Source organism: Saccoglossus kowalevskii, chromosome 3 (assembly GCF_978046115.1).
Source record: "Saccoglossus kowalevskii chromosome 3, keSacKowa6.1, whole genome shotgun sequence".
Classification (NCBI taxonomy): Eukaryota; Metazoa; Hemichordata; class Enteropneusta; family Harrimaniidae; genus Saccoglossus; species Saccoglossus kowalevskii.
In genome coordinates this window covers 34,676,532-34,700,181 of record NC_140643.1, presented here as the reverse complement: position 1 = coordinate 34,700,181, position 23,650 = coordinate 34,676,532, and the positions used below count along the sequence as shown (strand labels likewise).

At 33.7% G+C, this 23,650-nt stretch overlaps 1 protein-coding gene across 2 annotated transcripts; it reads right to left on the bottom strand.

The window, feature by feature from the left end:
- Positions 1-44: 44 nt before the first annotated feature.
- On the bottom strand, positions 45-23,559 carry LOC100371940 (gamma-secretase-activating protein-like). Of its 2 annotated transcripts, XM_085497111.1 has the most exons (24): positions 23,391-23,559; positions 19,931-20,088; positions 19,165-19,294; positions 17,144-17,311; positions 16,762-16,811; positions 15,918-16,094; positions 15,678-15,721; positions 14,707-14,747; positions 14,576-14,614; positions 14,147-14,389; positions 13,367-13,540; positions 12,928-13,088; positions 12,615-12,782; positions 12,390-12,464; positions 9,174-9,206; positions 7,746-7,898; positions 6,852-7,037; positions 4,949-5,139; positions 4,199-4,293; positions 3,010-3,200; positions 1,812-1,902; positions 1,387-1,485; positions 1,020-1,097; positions 45-690 (listed from the first exon to the last, which is right to left on the bottom strand). In XM_085497111.1, the coding sequence occupies exons 1-24, from the start codon at positions 23,485-23,487 to the stop codon at positions 560-562; spliced, it is 2,973 nt and encodes a 990-aa protein (XP_085353237.1). In that variant the 5' UTR covers positions 23,488-23,559; the 3' UTR covers positions 45-559. The 2 variants fall into 2 exon arrangements, with proteins under 2 accessions (XP_085353237.1, XP_085353238.1); XM_085497112.1 differs by lacking the exon at positions 9,174-9,206.
- Between the last annotated feature and the right edge of the window lie 91 nt (positions 23,560-23,650).

Sequence of the window (23,650 nt, the reverse complement as noted above, 5' to 3'; positions counted from 1 at the left end):
TAAGTGTTCATACCAAGATAATTATGAAATTTGCAAAGGCATGGTTGATGTTCAAATTTTGTAGTTTTATTTTACTAAATTTTACTGAAATTCAAAAATAACTGAAAACATGTTTCAACCCATTATTTATTTCTTTTAAATCAAATTTAAACCAAATCTGGAAGAATATCAATTGAGGAAGAGACAGATCACCAGTGCCATTTTAAATAAAATTGCAAAACAAAATGATATGCATCAGTAAACCCACCATGATGACGGACGAATGCATGGACATAAGTCCACAGTTATGTACTTTGTCCTACGGGGACTAAAATTATTATTAGAAATTAGATAATTAATACCCACACACATCAGGTCTGTGGAGTATCTCCAACCCCATGCAGCAACCAATAAATAAAACCAATCTACTTATTGGAAAACATGCCTTTATATAAAAATCAATTGCAGAATCAATCTTAAAAAAATTTGTACATGATTGCACATACATATATGTATTGTAACTAGGTCACATATGTGTAAATGATATGTAATGTTATTTAAGATGAATATACAATATTATCTAAAATGTCACTTTTTTCAGATTATCCCCACATTGCTTAACTGTATAATACAAAGCATTTTCTTCTACATATTGAGAATCAATCTTGCGCTCAGTTGTAATTGGCATCACTGTTCTAGGCCCTTCAAATGCTGTAAGATAAATTATAAAAACATATAAAGCAAGATGTCATGCCAAATTCTGAAAAGTAATGTATACAGAAGATCATGTTCACATTCAAATGCATTCATCAATAACTATGTTTACTTGCAATGTCACGAAATTATATTCCCAGTACAGACACATAAAGGTGAAAGGCCACACATTCATTGACATGTGCTCTTTTATAAAACTTTCATAATGATTACATATGAACAAAGGAATCCCATCAAGAGACTAACATTCAGATCAGACTTTAATAAAGTCTTTATTGTCAGCAATATTTTGTAACCAGAAGCAAAAGTATAAAAGTCTATAATACCTTTTTTTTCAAGAAGTTTGACCAATGTAGTTAATGGGGGAAAAGATGATGCTGGTGAGCTTTCGTGAATACTTTCTTCTGAAAGATATAATCAATAAATAAATAAGTACATTTTCTTAGTATTGATTTTTCAATATCTTCATGCAACAAAACTTCATATTCTTAAAATGCATTCAGTGATGTTTTTACCAATGAAAACAACTATTTTGTTGTTTATGAAGTATGATAAATATAATGTATATAATTTTAACTATGCCAGGTAAAATCAACCTTGCTATGAGCTATGACAGCTTCACATATCTCTACATACCTGTAGCTTAGATGAATTGCAATGTTGCCACTGCCATAGAATGTTGATGAAACTTACCACTATGTTGACTCAATGAACTCTGAAGTGAATCACTGGTCAATGGTGGAATATAGGAAGCTGGTAGCTTTTCCCAATCATCAATATCTGGACTGTCATCTGCAATCCAATTCAGAAATATTTCAAAACCTACATATGGCTTTAGTTCATGGCAGTGGTAGATGAAGCTACTAATATTTGATATCTTATCTTAGATAAAAAAGTTTGGCAACCACAAAGTTTCTCAGTAATCATATACCGGTAGGTTCGGAAACAACACTGTAAGCCTAACTTCACCATATTTGCTCCATTAATATCATATAGGAGAATGAATATGAATCTGGTGTTTTTTTTAAAGTTAGCATATATTACGGTAGTGTCTTGAATTGCACTAGGGTTAGAGCAGAGATTGTAGTAACTAAAAGACACATGTTTGCTCCAATTACCTTCAAATAGAGTTGATGTTACATACTGCTGTGATAGGTATCTTGATGCCATAGGGTGATCCCAGTGTTGTAATGCTGTCACCATAGATTCCTGTCAAATGCACAAATTATTTATTTTAATACTATTTATGTAATATGTATCATTATGCATGGAAAACAAAAGTGGTTATATAAAATTTAAACTGAAAAAATCTAACAATTTGTCAAAAGCTAAAAACAATCAAAAAGAAAACCTAGCGTTTAACCTCAGTTAATCACACAATCTGTGATGGGGCTGCAAGGAAACCACCCGAAACTCATCAAATTATGGCAACTCTGATGCTAACAGTACTAATGGCCTGTTTGAGGTCACAGTTACTGTACCGTAAATGCACTAGAACCTTGACCCAAACAGGCTATTAGCATCCATCTAGCTCTCCTTTAACTATCAGTAAATAGAAGCACATTGAAGACAGCTACACTGACATTTATTTAGCTTGCATTGAATTTCCCAATAGAAACTGTCCACATAATAAACCAGAGTAAATATTTTATTGTTTTATATTTCTATTTATTATCAATGAAGAAATACAAATTCACAAATGTGCATGTCAAATTCAATACTATCTGCAAGTGAATGTTGCAACAAGGGAAGATAATGACAAATATACAAAATGGAAATTTTTATACATGAGCAGTATTTTAGGGGCGTCATTGCTTATTTAGCTACATATTTAAATGGTTTGTATAAAGACACTGGGTTGTTTTATGAAAAAAAATACAATTGCAATAAGATACATACAAGCAGAATAAAACAAGCAATGCACTGTTGCAGTTGTTTCACCTGGGACAAAATGAACAGAACAAACAGGCAGTCCTCGGCTGAGATAGCTCAGCAGTTAGAATGCATATCATCACGAAATGGGCCAATCTGAGAGAGGTTCATCTGTTGTTGCCAAAAATATCACTTTTTACCAAAAATATTCATCAAAATTAGAGAAATCATCATGAAATCTAAATCAGGTCTACCCAAGGTACATATACACCAAGTATCAAAGCAATCAGGCTTGTAGTTTTCAAGAAGTCGTCGTAAAAAGTTGATGCAAATGACAACAGACAATCACTCATATGATAAGCTCTGCTCAACAAAGTCAACAGTGGAGCTAAAAAAAACATAATTAATTATAACAATAACATAAGTACGGACAAAGGACTTTACCTGAGGAAGTCTATTTATTATTTGAAACTTCAACTTGTCACAGTCAACATCTCCCTGTCCTTCATGCAATGAATCAATAAATAATGCTATAAACTCGGGAGTGAGTTCTAACACCCCAGAATCCAAATATTGTAGAAGCATCTGCTGGCTAAGGCTGTTATAACCAATAATAGCAAAGAATGTTTTGAATCCTGAAAATTGATCAAAGGATATATTTATTTAATATAGTAAAAATATTCACAATCTATAACAATGATGTTTCATATAGTGTCTTTGTATAGTTATATCAAAAACTTTTTCTCCGCTAAAATTTTGCTTCCATGTATTTTAATGGCTGTATTTTGATATTATTGTTACTTTTTTGTATGTATTTAAGCATTAATATTCAATAACCAAACACATTGTAGTTACAATCTGCGCTGTTCCTATATTAGGACTGCTTCCACTGCCCTCAGTGTCACTTCTGGTAGTTGCAGCTTCTATCGATAACACGATTATTTTATGTAGCTTACAGCTACAATGACTAACCAACAGCTTCTACTGTTCACTCGCATTAATATGCTAATGTTATCATTTTAAAGTCAGTACTTATTTCTTGATTTTTTGTTTTATATCCAATTTTGCAGTTTAACTGTGCTAGTACTTTTATTATTATTAGGTAGCAGTTAGACAATGCTGTCTTGTGGCAATTTTGCTGAGAGACTGGTCCAGGATAATCTTATGGGATTTGGGAGATACATGTACATTACCAATGATATTATAAATGATTTGCTTCATTGAACACATACAACAACGCATATTTCCCACTGGGATCAGTGACCTTTGAAGGTGTATCACCAGTGATCAGTCAAGTAGAAACAGTCAAAATATTTTATCAGATTTTCTCAATTTTTGCATGATATTTTTACACAGGATATCTGTCGTTCGAATTGATGAATTAGGTGACCAAGTTTGATAAAGTTTGGAATAGAATTAGTAAAATTATTGTGCACACATTAACAATTATTAACAACGACGTCGACAAAAACGCCGGACAGACATTTTCCCCTTAATATACCTTTCCCTTCCATCTTTGGTGATACAGACAAGATAAAAATGTAGTGAATGGAGAATTAAATCAGCAAAATTCTACAAGTTTAATTATATTGTTATGAGTGTAATAATATAACTAGATCTTTATTATATTTACCTGGTGGTTGTGGATAACATAGCTCCTCTGATACATAGTAGTATCTTTCAATTACTTGGAATAGAATATAATCAGATTCTGAGGAATCCCTTTTCCTGAAAAAAAAAGAAGCAAATATTTGTACAGTTCATTGACAACAATATGTTTTGGGTGTTTATAAAGTAATATTAGTTTCAAAGCTCTAAAATGTTGATTTCAATTAGTCATTTAGATCATTGTAAAGTTTACCTGTATTTATAGATGTATTTATACAATGAATACCAACACTTTTTTAGTCTTTAAAAACACATGCCTTTATCTCAAAATTGTCAATTATACAAAATGTGTAGCACTATACCTCAGACACTTATCTATTATAGCTTTACCATGTGTCTCAATTATAGAGTGTTGTGAAATTGAATTATTTCTAAGAAACTATTGACCACTGATGTAATATAGTATACTCATCCAAATGAGAATATCTAATATCTTTTTTGATTAAAGTGTTTCTGAATTGAGTCACATATAGACATTATGTAGGGACAAACTGTTCAAATTCTATTGATTGTTATTGAGATACCTATTGAAAAGCTATTATTATCAGGTTTCAACCAAAAAATTTAAACAGTCCCATGTTCCAAGTTTCATTGAAATGCAATGTTTTGTTTCCAAGATATCAGTGGAAAACCTGAAAGTTGGTAAAAATTAATTTAAAGCAGGAGTCAAAACAAAGATTGAGAGGTATAAAAATTCAAAATCAGTTGAACTCACAGTGTTCTATACCCAATCGTAGCACCACACTCATCCTTTGATTCAACTCCAAACATTGTCCATAGCAACTGTAACAGCTGTTTTGATTGGCGTATCTGACATCCAACAAATTCTGTCGCAATATTTGTTGCCTTTATTTTGGCTTCCCTTTTCAAATACCGAGAAAGATGGGCAGCCAATTTATCCACTAACTGAAAAAAAAATAAATAAAACAGTATAGTCAAGCGTATAATGTGGTGTACTTCAGTGAAATTTAAAGAAGAATAAATGCAAATAACAATAAAGATAAATGTCAATAAGATAAACAATTTTTGAAAATTGTTTAAGTGCATAAATTGCATGATAATGTTCATTACGTATTATGGGAAACTTGTCCTAATATTTCTGTAGAACGCAAGAAAAATTGCATTTTTTGACTCTTTTTAAAACTCACCATCATTCACATCATAGAATTTTTTCAGCCTATGTCACCATCCTAATTTTGAAATATGGCATAACATTTCTGCCATATGAACCTATGGTAAAAGCATTATACTACTGACAAAATGGCCTAGTAGTAGTAGTAAATAGGAGCCATGACAACCGATAACAAGTTACATGTATATTTGGAATTTTGAATATTATACAACAATAACTACTATCCATAAAAATACAACCATTATTTTCTCAAAAATTAGGCTGGTGACCCCCACATTTTTTTGAAGTCATTATCCTTATATTGCCCGGGAGTTCAATTTATTGCAAAATGAATAAATTCTGGTTATTTGCATTTAGGAGTAGGCTTCTACCTTCAGTAAATTTGAATTTAATGGATTACTAGAGTAACATGGTTTGTAAAAATCACAGAAGTTTCTGCCAACTTAGTGCAGATCCTTACTTATTGGGGGTGATTACTTAATCGGGGAAACTTATTTATAAGTCATGTCCTAAAATTGAATGTGCGACTTTTTCAAATACTGATAATGAATATAGGCTGAACAAATAAACATTTCAACATTGACCTGTTAACAATTGTGAATTTGTTTTCCAAAGTTTACATTTCAAAAATTGGTTACCACCAGTTTTTAAAAAAAAATCATGCTGTCGCCAATGCCCACTGATCATACTTTGACATCACAAGTTCACTTCCACATTGTGTTACAAGAATGTCTTTGGGAATTTCGGGAGAAGTGTGTCAGTAGAACACAGCATTCTGATTGGTTAGGACGTGGAATTTCATTAGACAACAAATTAATGATGAAAAACTTTGACTACATCTGTTTACCCACAGATAATAACAATTTTTACATCGTAAATTCTGATATGTGAATAACATTGTAAAAATTGTGCATATTTTTTTGGACCATTTTTGTTTCTTCAATGTAAAAGTGTAATTGAAATTAATGGTGACAGAACTCATTTTGCAATTTTTTTTTTTTTCAAATATTTTTTTTGTGCCAGGCGACAGTTCCGATCATTGAGTATCACTGTTGTCTCTCCTGACTTTTTTTCTGTATGTGCAAAGTGCAAGTGCTAGTGACGACACATAGTGCATTTTGCCACAGAAGTCCTATTCATGTTTGGGACTACATGACAGGGCTGTGTGGCCATCTCTCTATCAAATGGCAATTTGTAATGCTCAACCCTGGTGTCAACCAGGCCCGGTAGAGAACACAAGCGCCTGCGGACCTTAACCAAGGTTACCCCGAAGTCGCAATCGTTAGTGAATGAATCTCGGCCAGTGGAATTGGCCTGCCCATTGAGTCTGTGAATGGAAAGTGACATTTTCAAAGGAGCCACCACCATAAATGAGCTGAGTACTATAGCCATAAGTCAGATGAGTATTTTAAGACTTTATTTCAAATTACATAACTTATATAAAAATATTCATTATATTATTTTATGATAATTTTATTTTACTTACCAGACCAACACGAATTTCCTGATATCGTTCAATTTCATCTTGTTGATCTAAAAATGGTATGGTGATACTAGTGTCGTGTAGATATGCTCGTTTATTGATGGCAGTGGAAGAATAATTTCTTCTTGGTAATCGAGGAAGTCCACTTCTAGCACCAGATGACTGAGTTGAAGACTGACTCAAAGCTTCCTGTAAAACAAAAGAACATCAATTACAGTCTATGAACACTGTCAATTTTCACCAAAACAAAAATGTTCAAAAATCTGTTATGGGAAATTTTGTTCATCTATTTCAAAATTAACAACTAAATTATAGAAAAACACAGAAGAATGTGCAAAATGATGCGCAGGGTTCTCTCCAGGGCATTAAAGAGTAGGGTTTCGAACTGTTTAATTTTGGACGAGCAATAGATTTTATTTAGCATAACAATGAATACAATAGAATTAATTAAAATATGGTATTGTTATGCTAATTATCCGATACTCTATGATGTTTTTCTAGGGAGATTACTGAACGCTATGGGGGACTTATTATTGTAATAAATCATCACTATTAGAATTAATTTTAAACAAATTTAGTTGAATCTACTTGAAATCTGCATATTAAATACATATGGTGTAAGGAAATAATATCCACTATAAAGTGGGATATCTATATAACGGAATATATACATTATATTATAATAGATTTTCAACATATACAATTCAAGTTTTTTAATTTTTTGTATGCAAAATGATAATTTTGCGTGGCTAATAACATAACAGTTGCTATGCTTGTCATGTCCTAGCACTGACACAGATACCAACAATATACCACACAGGTTTTATGAGCAGGGTTATTGAGTTGGCTTACATGTACACTGCGAGGTACTCTTGATATCATTTCACAAATACTTACTGCATATTCCAATTCCTGTGTTTCCACTTCTTGCTTGATGGAGGCTGTACAAAACCTTGTATTCTGATCAACCACAGACAATCTAAGATGAGCTCTGATATTATCCCAAAACTCTAAATCACCTTGTCGCCTTTCTCTTCTGTCAACTGGTACCTGAATGTAAGTAGAAATCGGCATTCCAACTCAAGACTCAACATGTGATTATAAGACTGACTAATTCTCAATCTGATAAACATATTCCTATAAAACTGAAGTATTTATTTGAATTTTTTTAAAACAGAGAGCACTACAAGAGATGTGTGATGAGACATAAAAAGCTAAAGATCAGTTAAATTTACAGAATTTGTTTTTTTGATAGTTCTATACCATATTTATCTGAAAGATCACCTGGGTGATGTTTTAGATAATGGCTCATATTTTAGGAGATCACTGGAACCAAAACATCACCCAGAGCTACATTATGACACTTTTTTCTTAACATTGTTTGTACAATCAACTGTTTTTATGTCCACAGATGAGCTATCTCATACAGTAGTTTGAACTTCACCATGAAAATTTGCATGCCCAATTCAAAAAATATATAAAAATATATTTTCTATTAATTTTCAGTGTTCCAAAAAAATTAAATTGGTATCCTTTTAATTTGTGCTCTATGTATTTTTATTAATTTGTGCTCTTGAAAAATAATTATTTTTATTACTGTGTTCGTTTTTTGCGACACCAAAAGATTGCCCAGGAGTAGAAACATCACCTATGGGCACTCTTTTGCGGTTGGCAATCGTTCAGATAAATATGGTACATAATTATAGTACTGGTACATCTATGTATGATGAGATAAACTACATACAGTAACCAAATTAATAACAAGTCAACTATTGTCACCTATCACAATACAAACCTGTATAGATTTACAAATAATCAGCACTTGTAAGCAGTTCACAATTTGTTCCAAAATAAACAGAGAAATGATAGTCAAAAACCTTAAAATGTCGCATCAAAATCCTACCAGGAAAATATCATTGCAACAATTTCTAATTTTTTTCTGCATTTTTCCATAGTTAATCTTAAACCAAATGTACATAAATTGTCTTCCTTGCTTGATTTTATAAATATAAATAAATGTAGATAAATAGATAGATAGATAAATAAATAAATAAATAAATAAATAAATAAATAAATAAATAAATAAATAAATAAATAAATAAATAAATAAATAAATAAATAAATAAATAAATAAATAAATGTTATGCAGTTTGATATGTTGCGGGCGTGAATTCAGTATTCAAAAGATGATAGTTCAGCGTGACAGATAAATGAGAGATGAGAATAGTAAACTGCATACAATAGATGTTGTATAGGATTTATCAGGATACATGATACAAGCCATGCTGTGAAGGAGACAGTGACATTCCAATATAGAATGCTTACCTCACATGAGGTGCTTGGATATTCTTGTAATGGCTGTGAAAATGACATGTACATGGAGATTCAAAACACACACCTGATCACTACTGTTTCTGATTACTGTAAAATACTTTTATAGCTAGAATTAATTTTTGTTGAAAAGATATTTTGGGAGTTTTGTACACAGTTTATTTTCACCGATTTTTAATGAGTTGAATGTGAAATATAGGAAAAAAGGTATTTTCAGTGGATTTTATTTTCACTGATTCATCTCTTAAGCGAAAATAACTTCAAAGAAAAAAAAGTACTTCACAGTAGACAGTACATGTGCAGTACTAACATACCATTGATTGTGAAAGACTTTTTAAATTTGCTACTTCAATTCTAAACAAGTCATTGAAAATGACACAGTCCCCGTTAAGTTCTCTTTGTGCTCGTCATATTAAAGCGGAGGGGTTGTCGCGAGCATGTCCTTGAAACTTGAGTTCCAAGTGGCGTATATAACAGATTGTTTATTTACATCAAAACACGTGTTTCGTGTCATAGTAATATGGCCAAAATAAAAACAGCCGTTATTCAGCCATCTTTGATCTGATTATGAAACACACTAATATATATGATGTATGTGCCAAATACGAATGAAAATGGTACATAAATTGTGGAAATATAGTAGTAAGGCCAAAAAGTCAAATGGCTGTCAATCGGCCATTCTTGACCAGATTTTGAAACAAATTGTCATGGACATGCATCCTAACATGTATAAAGTACATGTATGTGCCAAATTTGAATGAAAACTGACAGAGCACGTCCAAAATACAACATAGATAGACTGACGCACGGACAGACAGACACACGGACGGTCGGACGAACAGACTCAGGAACTCACGGATGGTCGGGGACATCTATCCTAACATGTATGATCTATGTACTAAATTTGAATGAAAACTGACAAAGCATGTCCAAAATACGACATTTTCAAAAAACAAGATGCCTGCCAGTCGGCCATCTTTGATCCAATTGTGAAATAAATCATCATGAACATGTATCCTAACATGTATAATCTATGTACCAAGTTTGAATGAAAACTGACAAAGCATGTCCAAAATACAACATTTTCAAAAAACAAGATGTCTGCCAGTCGGCCATTTTGAATCGAATCGCTAAACCACTGCATGTGCATATGTCCCACATAAGGTACTAGGCACATGCAAAGATTGAACGAAATCGGTCCACAGGATTCTGAAATATGATGTTGGATAGACTGATGCACGGACAGACGAACACACGGACAGTCGGACGGACAGACTCAGGAACTCACGTACGGTCGGGGACATGTATCCTAACATGTATGATCTATGTACTAAATTTGAATGAAAACTGACAAAGCATGTCCAAAATACGACATTTTCCAAAAACAAGATGGCTGCCAGTCAGCTGCCAGTCAGCCATCTTTGATCCAATTGTGAAATAAATCATCATGGACATGTATCCTAACATGTATAATCTATGTACCAAGTTTGAATGACAACTGACAAAGCATGTCCAAAATACAACATTTTCAAAAAACAAGAAGGCTGCTAGCCTGACAAGTTGGCGTAGGTGGCGCCCTGGACTGCTGCGATCCCCACCAACGCCTGACAGAATAGTGTAGTTTTCGTCGGCAACTTCAAAACAGAAACTCCACACCCAGATCTAAATTCTGTTGTGTAGTTATGAATATTCAATGAAGTAGTCATGGTAACTCTGTTAGTCATAGATTACAACGTGCTAAATATAAACAAACGCCACTCAAGATTATGCACGATAAAGATAACAAGTCAACAATCCCGTACTTTAAACATCGCTTAACTTGGTCTACCATCAGAGATATTAAATGGGAAAACCAATATTATCGAGCCAGAACTTTCTGAACAAATGTCGAATGCTTTTGGCGCCAGCGAATAAATCAGTGATTTCCCAAAGCCAGTTGGTAGAATAATCAACGCATCTTCACCCCGATCATGGAAGGTACGAACGTCGTGGCTCCTTCCGTTAGTACCTTCCATGCCCCGATACAGTGACGCAATTCCGAGTTTTTGTTCAGACTTCAACTGGATGTTCAATTTGCTCTCAAGTTCAACATTAGCCTGTTTGATAGAGTTGATGATTAGGTTGAACATTTAACTGGTACTTGTGTCCACGGCAATTTGACGCGTGCTGTCGGCAACCTCACACATACTTTTCAACGAGTTGGTAAACAATGGGCAGGAAGACGATCAGAAGTGATAAGTTGTTGTCTCAACAATCGCAACGCTTCGTGAATGGTTAAATTATGACGGATGTCAAAATCAATAGTTTCTGAAATCTGATTGGTGCCGACAAAAAGTTGTCGGAGATAAGAAAAAACTACACTATTCTGTCAGGCGTTGGTGGGGATCGCAGCAGTCCAGGGCGCCACCTACGCCAACTTGTCAGGCTAGAAGGCTGCCAGTTGGTCATTTTGAATCGAATCGCTAAACCACTGCATGTGCATATGTCCCACATAAAGTACTAGGCACATGCAAAGAATGAACGGGATCAGTCCAAGGGATTCTGAGATATGACTCCGGACGGACGGACGGACGGACACACGGACGCACAGATGCACGGACGGACGAAGACCGAATTATAAGTCCCCGTTTTCTGATTTCGTCCGAACAGGGACTAAAAAGTGTTGTTTCAATCTGGATTATTGTTGCTCATTTCAGTGATGATTTGCTCTGCTGTATTAATGTACATACATGTATTAACTGTACATATATTATTTTCACATATAATTATGTAGTTCATGTATTACTTTGTCTTATTATGTCACACATATGGCCTACCTATAATACCGTACTACTTAGGCTGCTAGCTATAATTGTTATTTACAAAACAACACAGTACAATACACTCATTATCTAGCAGAAACAATAGAATTAATTTAATAAATACATGAAATAAAAATACACACTGAGTACAATTACACACATATAAACATAGAACACTATAATCAACTCCAAACATGGCAACATGTGAACACCAGCCATCACAATAAGCTACCGCGAATCGCAAGCATGGCAGGATGAGAACACCAGCCATCACAATAAGCTACCGTGAATCGTAAGCATAGCAGGATGAGAATACCAATCATCATAATGAGCTACCAAAAACCCTGTGAGGATGTAAACATCGACACCATGAGCTCTAAGTCTGTTAAACAAAATTAATTACACTCACCTTGCATATAATGGTTTCCAGTAGTTTTTTCTTTGGCGTGTAAGTAAACCGTGCAATTTGTTGACCAGAATTATCCTACAGGAAGTTGACATTAATTTGATTCTGTAAATTGTCAAGCTACTACACATGCCTTATAAAAACAATGCATCTCTTTGTCATACCATTTTTTTAAATCAATTATAGACCTGAACTGCTCTGACCTCTGAAAACTGAGTTACTTTTTACCTTTTCAAGTTGACCTCTGAATGTATCAACACACGTAAATGGCAGCAATTTCAACACATCTTTGTCTACTTGTTTTTTCATGGCATTGTACGTAGTTGCTACAAGATACTCAGAGAGGAGACTTGTTGATTCCAATGATGCAATGTCCTGGCATATCTGCACCAGAAGCTGAAAAATATAGGCAGTGGCGCACATGTTATGCAGCAGTGGCCCACATGTTATGCAGCAGTAGCTCAGATGCTATATGCTGCAGTGGCTCAATTTCAACAAAATATAACAGGAACTAAATCACTGTTATTTTTCGTTATGTTACCTTTCTACTTAGATCTCCATCCTTCATATGTACAAGTACCATATGTAGTAACGAGAGCCGAACCGATAGCTGTGATGTGTTGATAAACAGTTCTATCACAGCATCTTTGTTCAGAGTTATTTTATAAGCTTTTCCAGAAACTGAATCGAGAATGCAGTCACCTAGGGAAAAATAATATTGTTATGAAATTATATATTACACAAATAAAGCATGGGAAGTGTACACTAATAAGCTAATTGTGCAGATGAATTTCAATTATAAAGGAATCATTCACAATGGCATGAAAATTATAAGAAACAAATCATCATGTGTCATGTCCGGTACCAGGGAATACATACAAAACATGGAAAATATATTTTCAAGTGAAATTTGAATTCAATTGATTGTGAGTGAGTGGAATGATATAAAGTGCAACAGTGTGATTTCTCATCGTGCTTACATGAGGTTTTCTCATAAAGAAAAGCTACAAGTCTTTTGGACGTCTCTTCATCACCGACCCAAGGATGGTTGCTATCAGTTGTTACCATGGCGATATGATGACACGGTTCTAACTCCGATGTTATATTTAGTAGATGGGAAACGTAGCCTGGTGCATATACTAGAATATAGTCCTCTGGGAGTAACAAATTGCCAATGTCATTTTTTTGCATGTACTTATAAATAGAAATCAGACATTAAAGCAGTCCTGATGCTTAATGAAAATAATATTTGTACACATTTCTCACAAGAATCAATATAATAATATCAAAAAGTTAGTCTAAACTGTCAAAAACCAAGTATGACTACACCAAGAACAGAATTTGCCAATGCATACATTAAAAACAAAATTTGGCAGAATAGGGGAATGAACGAAACATGACGCTTGAGTAATGAAATGAGCAATTCTAATTTTTGAGGCTGCAATAATCCATTTCTAGATAGAGCGGGTGAGTGAAACTAGCAATCGGTGTCCCGGTCGCAGTGAACAAGGATATAATATGTACTTGACTGCACATCTCTAAGCTTGCTATTGCTCCACTGGCAACAGTTTTGGTTAACATATGCTGTCTTGGTTTATCAACTGACAGATTGTATATCTGTAGAGAATAAATGTTTTGCTGTAAGAGTCGCGTAGAACATATTCAAACCATGGATCTAAAATACATGCCTGCTACACATTCGGCAGAATATGTTACATAGGAAAGCAGCAAATAATGTCAAAACATCCCGTAATACTTACTTAGAGGAATGAATTTTAATTTCATCCTTTCAGCAATATCTATTGGAACATTGGGTATACAACAGTTTAAATTACTCCCATCATGCACCATCAGAACTGAATAATTGACATCTATTGTTGCTATGGTTTCATCTGACAAATCTGTCCATTTTTCATCATGTTCATCCTTCAGGCGTAATGTTGGTTTTTTACTCCTAGTTTTGTTGTAGTATAATGGGTGCTGGTAACATATACACAATGTACCTAGGAGTAATAAATAGGACATTAACTCAAATGAGAGGGTGGTCAATGGCCCAATGACTTGATATGAGCGAGTGGTCAATGGCACAATGACATGACATAAAAGAGTGGTGTGATGTGAAGATTGAATGTAACCAATTAAACTCAACACACAACTACATCCTTATCTTGATCTTCTGTGATACATACCTCCCACATGAGAGACTACTTCTAGATTTATGCTACCATCTGAAAAATGAAAGCACAAATGAATTATTCATATATTCCTATATATGAAAATAATAAGTTACAAAAGAAATGTCATGATATATCATGCTTACCACACACATGGGGTCCAAGAAAATTCATGAAATAATCAATCCTATAAAAAACACAAGAAAAATAATTAAATAAATATCCATGTATGGTTGCCATAGTAATAATAAAGTACAACAAGAATAGTGGCGATCACGTTCGAGATCTCGGCATGTGCCGAGACTCGGGGCCGAGTCAGCACGTGCCGAAAAGAACTTGATCTCGGTCCCGATAGATGCTTGGGACCGAAACTCAGCACGTGCCAAGATTTGCTACCTGAACGCTCGGCATGAGCCAAAATCACGCCCTCGGTGGTAAATTTAAGAAAAACATAAGTTGATTGATACTAGCATGAAATGACGATGACAGGAAATTCAGATATACTAGTAGATGGTCGGATGCTGTAGTAATGAATGAAATGAATGCAAACCGTCGTCAGCGACGCATATTTATGTGCTGCTGCAACCTCTATTTTCTTGCACATTTTACATTGACATGAAAAAAATAATTGTGTTTCGAATCTTCTCTGTCGTTCATGTGCACGATGGCTCGTAATAAACACCATTGCAACAAATGGATATAATTTCACTATAACAATTATTATTATCATCATATGCGTATTGTTTTCCATGTTTGGGCCAACAGTTCAACGAATGAGAGCGTGACTTCGGCACGAGCCCAGTTGGTCCAAAGTGGGTCCTGAATAAAGTGAACACAATGGCTGTAATCCCTCTGCAAACACAACGAATTACAAATTTCGGCACGTGCCGAGATCCCGTAACGTGAACGTAGTAAATATCTAAAATTTGCCATGAGCAGTAGACTACTGACAACAATTTATTTAAATATTTGATAACAGCTGAAGATTAATGAACCCTAAAACTAACACCTCTCTCAAGTTGAACATCTAACCCAGCTTAGCTATCATGGGACAATTAACAATATGATGAAAAAAACAAGTTGAGGAGTCACGCACATGAATTGTTGTAAAACTTACACTGAGACCTCAGATGGCAAAGGAAGGCACAACGGAAGATTTAGCTGAAAAAAAATAGGTAAACACAATGTTGTCATACTTTACAATAGTAAATTAGTACAAACATTCAAACAAGATTTATTAAATAACAACAACCAAAACACTTTCTTTTTCTCCTTTATTCAGTTTATTAACAAGAAATGTAAAAAGTGGAAAACAAAACTATACTTTGAGCAGCAGACTGAGGGCGCAATAGCTTACCACAGTTTCAAAAAGGAAATGTTCCTTGAATTCATAGCAAGTCAAAAGGACGTCATCTCCCTGTTCAGTTTTCTTTTTTCTTCTTTGGAGAAAGTAAAGCCTCTGAGTATAGGCATCCCACTGTGACCACAGGAATTTTTTGACGATCTGTTTGGTACGGGGCTGGCCGCTCATAACCTAAAAAAGGTACCAAAAGAGTAAGTTACCGTAGGTTGGGATGAGACAATCAAGACAAGATATAGACAAGTACAGTAAATAGTTGCTGGATATACTACATTATTCTTTAATCAGATAAAATATATACAAAGATGTCTAAGAACAAATGTTAGCTATAAAAACAAAGGTCTACACTAAAGATGATTTTCAAAATACAACTCAGAGAAATTTATCTTGTCATTAGACAATCACCACTATTATACATCGTCAGGAAATCTCATATTGGCTTAAAGGTGCACTGGTCAGATCACAAACACAAATAACTTTCAAACCGTTAGACATTTTATTGGACTGGGCCGGAACAGTAGTAGTGTAGCAAGTTGTCTGTTACCATATGTCACCAGTATGAAGATTATTTTGTTTCAATTATCATTTAAAGCATTAGCCAAACTTAGCACTAGAGGTCACTCTTCAGCAACCCAGAGAGACGAAAAACACGTTAACATGTATACTTCCAACATTGACAGTTCTTATTATATCAGGGGTAAAAATTCAATGAGGCCAAGAAAATGTTTGTTGAGATGTACCATTTTACCGGTAATAATTATTTTCAAATTTGGACTTGAATAGGGTGCTGCCAGAAAACTGTGGTTCTGCAGATTGCAGAGAAAAAAATAAGGGTACATACCACACCTTTATGTCCCATTCTAGCCAAGGATATTTTATACAGTCCAATAGCTGGAAGAAAACAAGTTGTGAAAGTGTTCTTAGATTTATGAATTCAAATTTCATTTTGAAATTTAGGAATATCCATTGTATCTAACAAGAAACTGATTTCATTGTGAGAATTAATAAAAATAGTGGCTCGCTGTGTACGAACAAATTTTGTGAAAAAAAACATTGTATTTCACATGCATTGTATAAATTACATGGGACCAATATCAGACATGATATGGAGTTGAAAATTTGGCGTTTTATTGAGCATAAACAGTGAAATAATATGGATCGAATTCCACAAAGAACAGCTGGTTTTCATAAATTTCTTTATAAGATCATTCCGTTATACTTACATTCTTTGTGGAGAAAAAACAGCATGTGTGCTTCTTTGCTGGGCACTTCACTGAACCCCTTCAACTTGCTATAAAGAAATTGACATCTGAGTAGATTGCGTCTTTCCACATTAAGAGAGAATATTCGGTTCTGTGGCTGCACCTCAGCCAGGAAAGACTTGTAAATATCTACAAAAAACAATGAAAAAGAAATTATACATGTACAATCTTTTTATTTTCCTTTTTCTGGGTGGTCAATGAATATTTGGTTCTGTGGCTGCACCTCAGCCCGAAAAGACTTGTAAATATCTATAGAAAACAATGAAAAAGAAATATACATGTACAATCTTTTTATTTTCCTTTTTCTGAAATTGTAAAAAAATTCAGTTGTGTGAAATATTTTATGTTTGATGGGAATTAAATATTTATTTTAACCAATGATAAACTATTCAACACAAGTCCAATGGCAATCCATCTTATTCCTGACCAATGGTATTGCATCTATAAGACAAGCAGTCTGTCGGCTGAGATAGCTCCGCTGTTAGCAATGCACATGGCAATTAAAGAACAGAAGATATCATTAGAAAATGAACAAATCTGAGAGAGGTCCACATGTAGTACCTATATGTATAATATATCAAAGCAATTGGACTTGCGGTTTTCAACAAGAAGTTGAAAATATCACTTTTTACCAAAAATTACAAAAATATTCATCAAAATTAGAGAATTAAAGATATCATTATGAAATGAACAAATCTGAGAGAGGTCTACATGTAGTACCTATATATGTAATATCAAAGCAATTGGACTTGCGGTTTTCAACAAGAAGTCGAAAATATCACTTTTTACAAAAAATTACAAAAATATTCACCGAAATTAGAGAATTAAAGATATCATTACAAAATGAACAAATCTGAGAGAGGTCCACATGTAGTACCTATATATGTAATATCAAAGCAATTGAACTTGCGGTTTTCAACAAGAAGTTGAAAATATCACTTTTTACCAAAAATTACAAAAATATTCACCAAAATTAGAGAATTGAAGATATCATTACAAAATGAACAAATCTGAGAGAGGTCGACATGTAGTACCTATATATGTAATATCAAAGCAATTGGACTTGCGGTTTTCAACAAGAAGTCGAAAATATCACTTTTTACCAAAAATGACAAAAATATTCACCAAAATTAGAGAATTAAAGATATCATTACAAAATGAACAAATCTGAGAGAGGTCCACATGTAGTACCTATATATGTAATATCAAAGCAATTGCACTTGCGATTTTCAACAAGAAGTCGAAAATATCACTTTTTACTAAAAATGACAAAAATATTCACCAAAATTAGAGAATTGAAGATATCATCATGAAATGAACAAATCTGAGAGAGGTCTACCCAAGGTACATATACACCAAGTATCAAAGCATTCAGGCTTGTAGTTTTCAAGAAGAAGTCGAACAAGTAAAACATTGACACGGACGACGGAGACGGACGACGACGACGGACAATCACTCATATGATAAGCTCCGCTCGACAAAGTCGACAGCGGAGCTAAAAAAAAAAAAAGGTTTTGCTTCTCGGCGCCACTTATGTCAGTTTGAAACCTTTGCCTGAGAAATTGGGTCACATACTGAGATACAACCTTTAATGCATGCAATCAAAAGCATTATTTAAGTTAAACAAAAACATACATGTTTATCTTGTTGTTGTGGTTTTGAATAATGTTTAAATAAGCAAAAAAATAACAAGTTAAAATGGCATCACATCTTTGTTGAATTTTTCCTAGGACTAGAAGCAAAACAATTTTTTTTTTCAGATTAACTGAGAGAATGTTTGATTGAATGTGTAAACAAAAATGAACATGGTTAACACTTTAAGCAAAAGCACAAAAAAAAAGCCAAACAGGTGCTGTGGAATACATTTTTCTACAGAGTTATCAATATGTCAAAAATTATAAAAATCAAATGTATTCTTAGGTATATTCTGATTGTGTTCATAATATTATTATTATTTCTTTTTGCTTACAATTTCAACTTACTTGCAAATGGTCTGGAAGAATCTTGTGATGTGAAATCTGCATTGTCCAGAGATGTAAATGCAATGAGTGTTTTCTCTTGGTTAATAGAACATCCCACAATACAGACTTTCTGTTCATGAATGAATATAACCTGAAATAAGATAATAATATAAAGTTAAACATATGATATCCCAGGGCTTGACCTTCACAGTTGAGAGGGCATCCATTTTCAAGGCACAAATTTATAAAATGGCATTAGCATATAGAAATAACATGGAGAATATCAAAGGGCATCAAGGCAAACTCATTGGACATCAAGAATTTGTTTTGATGTCTCCGTAAATTTCAAGCTCTGAAAGAAGACCCTGTATGTAAAAGGACAACCTCTTACCTGCCTGATGAACACAGTGTTCCTGTCTCTATACGATGCTTGTATAAAACACTAGTACTACTGTGAGTTGAACATGTTTTTACACTAAACACTTTTATAAACTACCTTTATTCCTGAAGGATTATATCAGTCACTTTGTTATTTACAATGTACTGAACATGACATAACACTTTGATGACAGATCCAAAATCATAAACAAGACAATTTTTCTTAATAACGATGTGTCTTGTATCAAATAGGTTAAAAATTAAACAAAATAAAAATACCCTCCAATTTGCCTCTAGAATGAGTACATTGTTGTGTTAATGTCAAATTTAATGCAAATCAGACAAACCTATGAAATGGAACATCATTTACTGTGATTACATCACTAATCATCACTGTCATGTTACTTACTGAGTTTTCCTTTGTGGTTTGGTCATAAAGACCAATGTATGTCACCTCCTGATTATCTCCCGTTTTATCAAACGGTGGTGTGCCCAACCAGGTGTAGAGTATCTCACCATTGCGCTCCTGTCCAATGATTGACAACGTGAGATCATCTTTTGCAGCATCTGTGAACAAGCAGAATATAGAGAGAGTATTGCAAGGATACTAATAATGACTAAAATTATTTAATCAAGCAAGGTAATCCACAAATCATAAATGTACATGGTATCTCAGATCAACTATACGCTTGTCAGGGCGAGATGCAAATCATAGGTGTGTTTGTTAATTAAGTTGAATTGTCTAGTTAGACATCAAAATGTTTTCTATAATTATTATTCCATTTGCTGTATTATTTCTGTGCAGCAATAGCTTTGATGTTTAGTTTAGATTATTCGTATTCCTATTATATTATATTTGACCTATGACGTTATTACCGTAATCAGTGATTCGTTTAGAACCAACCTATCACAACTTGAGTTTTGTGTCATGTGACACTTGAGAACCTCGCACCATTATTATTATTATTATTTTTGTTGTTGTTTCAAGCAGATATTGATGTTTCCTGTTTCATAGTTCAATAAATTTCAATCCTGACATGAAACTTCATGAAACTTCGCTAATTGTTCAGACTCATAGTATACAGTGGCTATACTCCGAGCCAAATCACAGCCACAATGCTGTTACACTTTTGCCAACCAGCAAGCAAACTTTCGATAACAAATGTCAATTTTTGATCAGTGCACAAGTTTTTTGGGGAACCTAGACACGAGTCATCAAGCTTTTGTTTTTCCACTAATAGCGCAAACTGAACATAATCTACGACTGGACTGTTCTGTCGCACTCTTAGTAGTTATTGAATAGTTTGAGTTTAATGATAAAAATGCTAATTGGTAGAAGTTAAAAAGTAGCTTTTGATCTGACCTCTTCCACACAAACTATAACACATATGTAACACGATACATAAAATCTTTTGTACAAGCGTCATTCTATACTTTCCTGTTTCGGAAATGTCTCATTCCCAGGTTCCATAACATTACTGCATATACACGATCATGAATAAATAATAACAATTATTATGAATATGCCTCAGAATAGACCTGTTGCAGTAATTTCATGTCAGACCAAGATTTAAAAAAAAGAAAAATTGACATGGCTGAGCCAGTCTATAAAAATCATGGAGAGTGAATTACAAAAGACTAAAATTATTTTTAAATTAGCATAGTCATGCACATAGTTGAATAATTGTGACTCGTAAATAAACTGACATCCTTTTTTTTGCCTTTTGATGAATGGTGTACTGGACAAATACGGTAATGGTAGCAAACTACCTTAAGGTAGCAAAAGGGTTTGGTGACGTTTTTGAATAAAGCATTCTCTGTTTGTTGTCTCATTCAGAACTGTAATTTAGGTATAATTTAAGTATAGAGGGATAAGTTCCCACAATCTGGACAGTCATTGTTTACATAATTACCACATGACCAAAAAAATGGTGAACCATGTAGAAATAACTAAGTCCACGATGGGTGAAATTTGCCCAAGGCATTGTTCATAATCAAGTCCAATGAAATGTGTCTCTGGTAATCAAAAGACCTATTCTTCCGATTTCTACACCGGTTTCTTTTTTTGTCCCCAAATTATTTCATACTTGACACCTTTAACAGACTATTATTCTGTAACAAAGCATTTTCTTAAAAAACCCAGACATATTTCGCACCATCATTATCTTTTGAACGATAACTGTGAGTTTGAATGTCCTACTCTGAACGCACCCAATTTGACGACGGTCCCAATGAGTCATACTCAATCTAAACTTTAACTCAAGAAAAACACGAAAAACGGTTTTAGATAATAAAACACTGCAAATTTGCTGCATTATTATAAACATACACTAAGAATGGCCAAACTTATTAACCACTGATATAATAGAACTCGACATTTAGCGTGTCAGATAATGGATAATTTCAAGCATGAGTGTGAAAATTGCAGAAAACAACTGACATTTTGAGTCCCATACTGCTGGATAATATATAAAGAAACATGTCATTGCCTTGTGTAATGGCCACTCAGCTGTTTTTTTACATTAAAAATCAATTGCAATGATTATAAGAGCTATACACTCTTTAGTTACTGTAAAATGACCAATTTTCACTGGGTTAAAATTTTGATGATTTACCATTTCATGCATATTCAGTGGGTTTTAGATAATGTGTTTCATGCTCAATTTTATATAATAAAGACTTTATTACACTACTAAAAACTTTCAGAGGGTTTTTGTATGGTAAGGAACATAAATACAAAGAAATAAAAAACATACAATACATATGAGATAAAAATAAAATGTTAGTAAAATAAAAGAAAAAATAAATTAATTACTTTCTGTGGTTTTAAAAATTGTGCTCTTTAAGTATTTTGCTAAGGCTATATTATTCTCCATAATCTTTTTAAATATGGAATTCACATCCATTGTGTAAATATTTATTGAACACTCATCAAACAGTTTTTTTCTTTGTTCTATATAACCAATACAAAATAGCAGGAAATGTTTTTCATCTCCTAATGCTTTAGTGTTACATTTATTACAGTGTCTATTTTCTAATTCTATTTTGGGCTTTGTTCTTCTACCTAATTCTATTTCTAAGTTGTGGTCACTCAGACGGAATTTTGAAAGCATTTTCCTGAGGCTGAAATTTGAAATGTTTTGCAAATAATTTTCCATATTATAACTTGGAATATATTTTATATTATATTATATATATATATATATTCACTAGTTTTTAATTTTCCAGTCAGCGAAATAAGCAAAATTAAAACCAAGTGAATAATTAATCCTTTTACAGTATATAATATAATATGAACTACCATCCCTACAATCAAGATTACTCGCCTCTGCAGATGGTTGTTTATTTTTTACCAAATTTTGACAAAACACAGTCCCCGTTTGATACGTCCATCTCAATGTTTAGTTCAAGTCACATACAGACATGCCTATCATGCTCAATGAATCATCTGTGTGCCAAAATACTATAGCCCTGAGTACAGTCCTGTAGGTTGGCCTTCTTCCGCTGGTCATTCGGCGGGGGCCGAATTTTATACAATGCATAAATAAGTGAAATATAAAGTTCTGAGTAATATAGTGTAATTGAAAAAAAAAAAAAAAACTGTAAAAAAGTGTAAAATGTCGTCTGGGTGACTCTGGGGGGGCCCAACCACGCCGCCAACGGTAGTAATCAGTCGTGCTTAGAAGACGATATTACAAATAAAAACAATGTAGAAAACGGAGAAAACAAACAGGTCAACGGTATTCAGGCTTGATCCCAGATGATGTCTATGATTTCAAGACATTATGTACATTATTGTACTCGGACACAAACATAACATGAGTTTGTAGTGCACTGTCGTGTAACGTTGTCTCGTCTCGTCTACGAACCTTGCTTGTCGGTGTTTAGAGGAGACAGTCCCTTCTGCGCCCTCACAAAAGACTTAATATCAGATTCAGCATCGAAACAGCAAACAAAATCAAGCATAACTAGCAAGTTACATCACGTAAATCCCCAAACTATTCGCGTACAAATACGGAGGAGGTCAAATCATGTAGGCGGATGACCCGGAAGTGATCATAAAAATCTAACAAAAATAGTTGAATCCACACTTAATTCACCAAACATAAGGTCAAGTTAAGTTTATCAT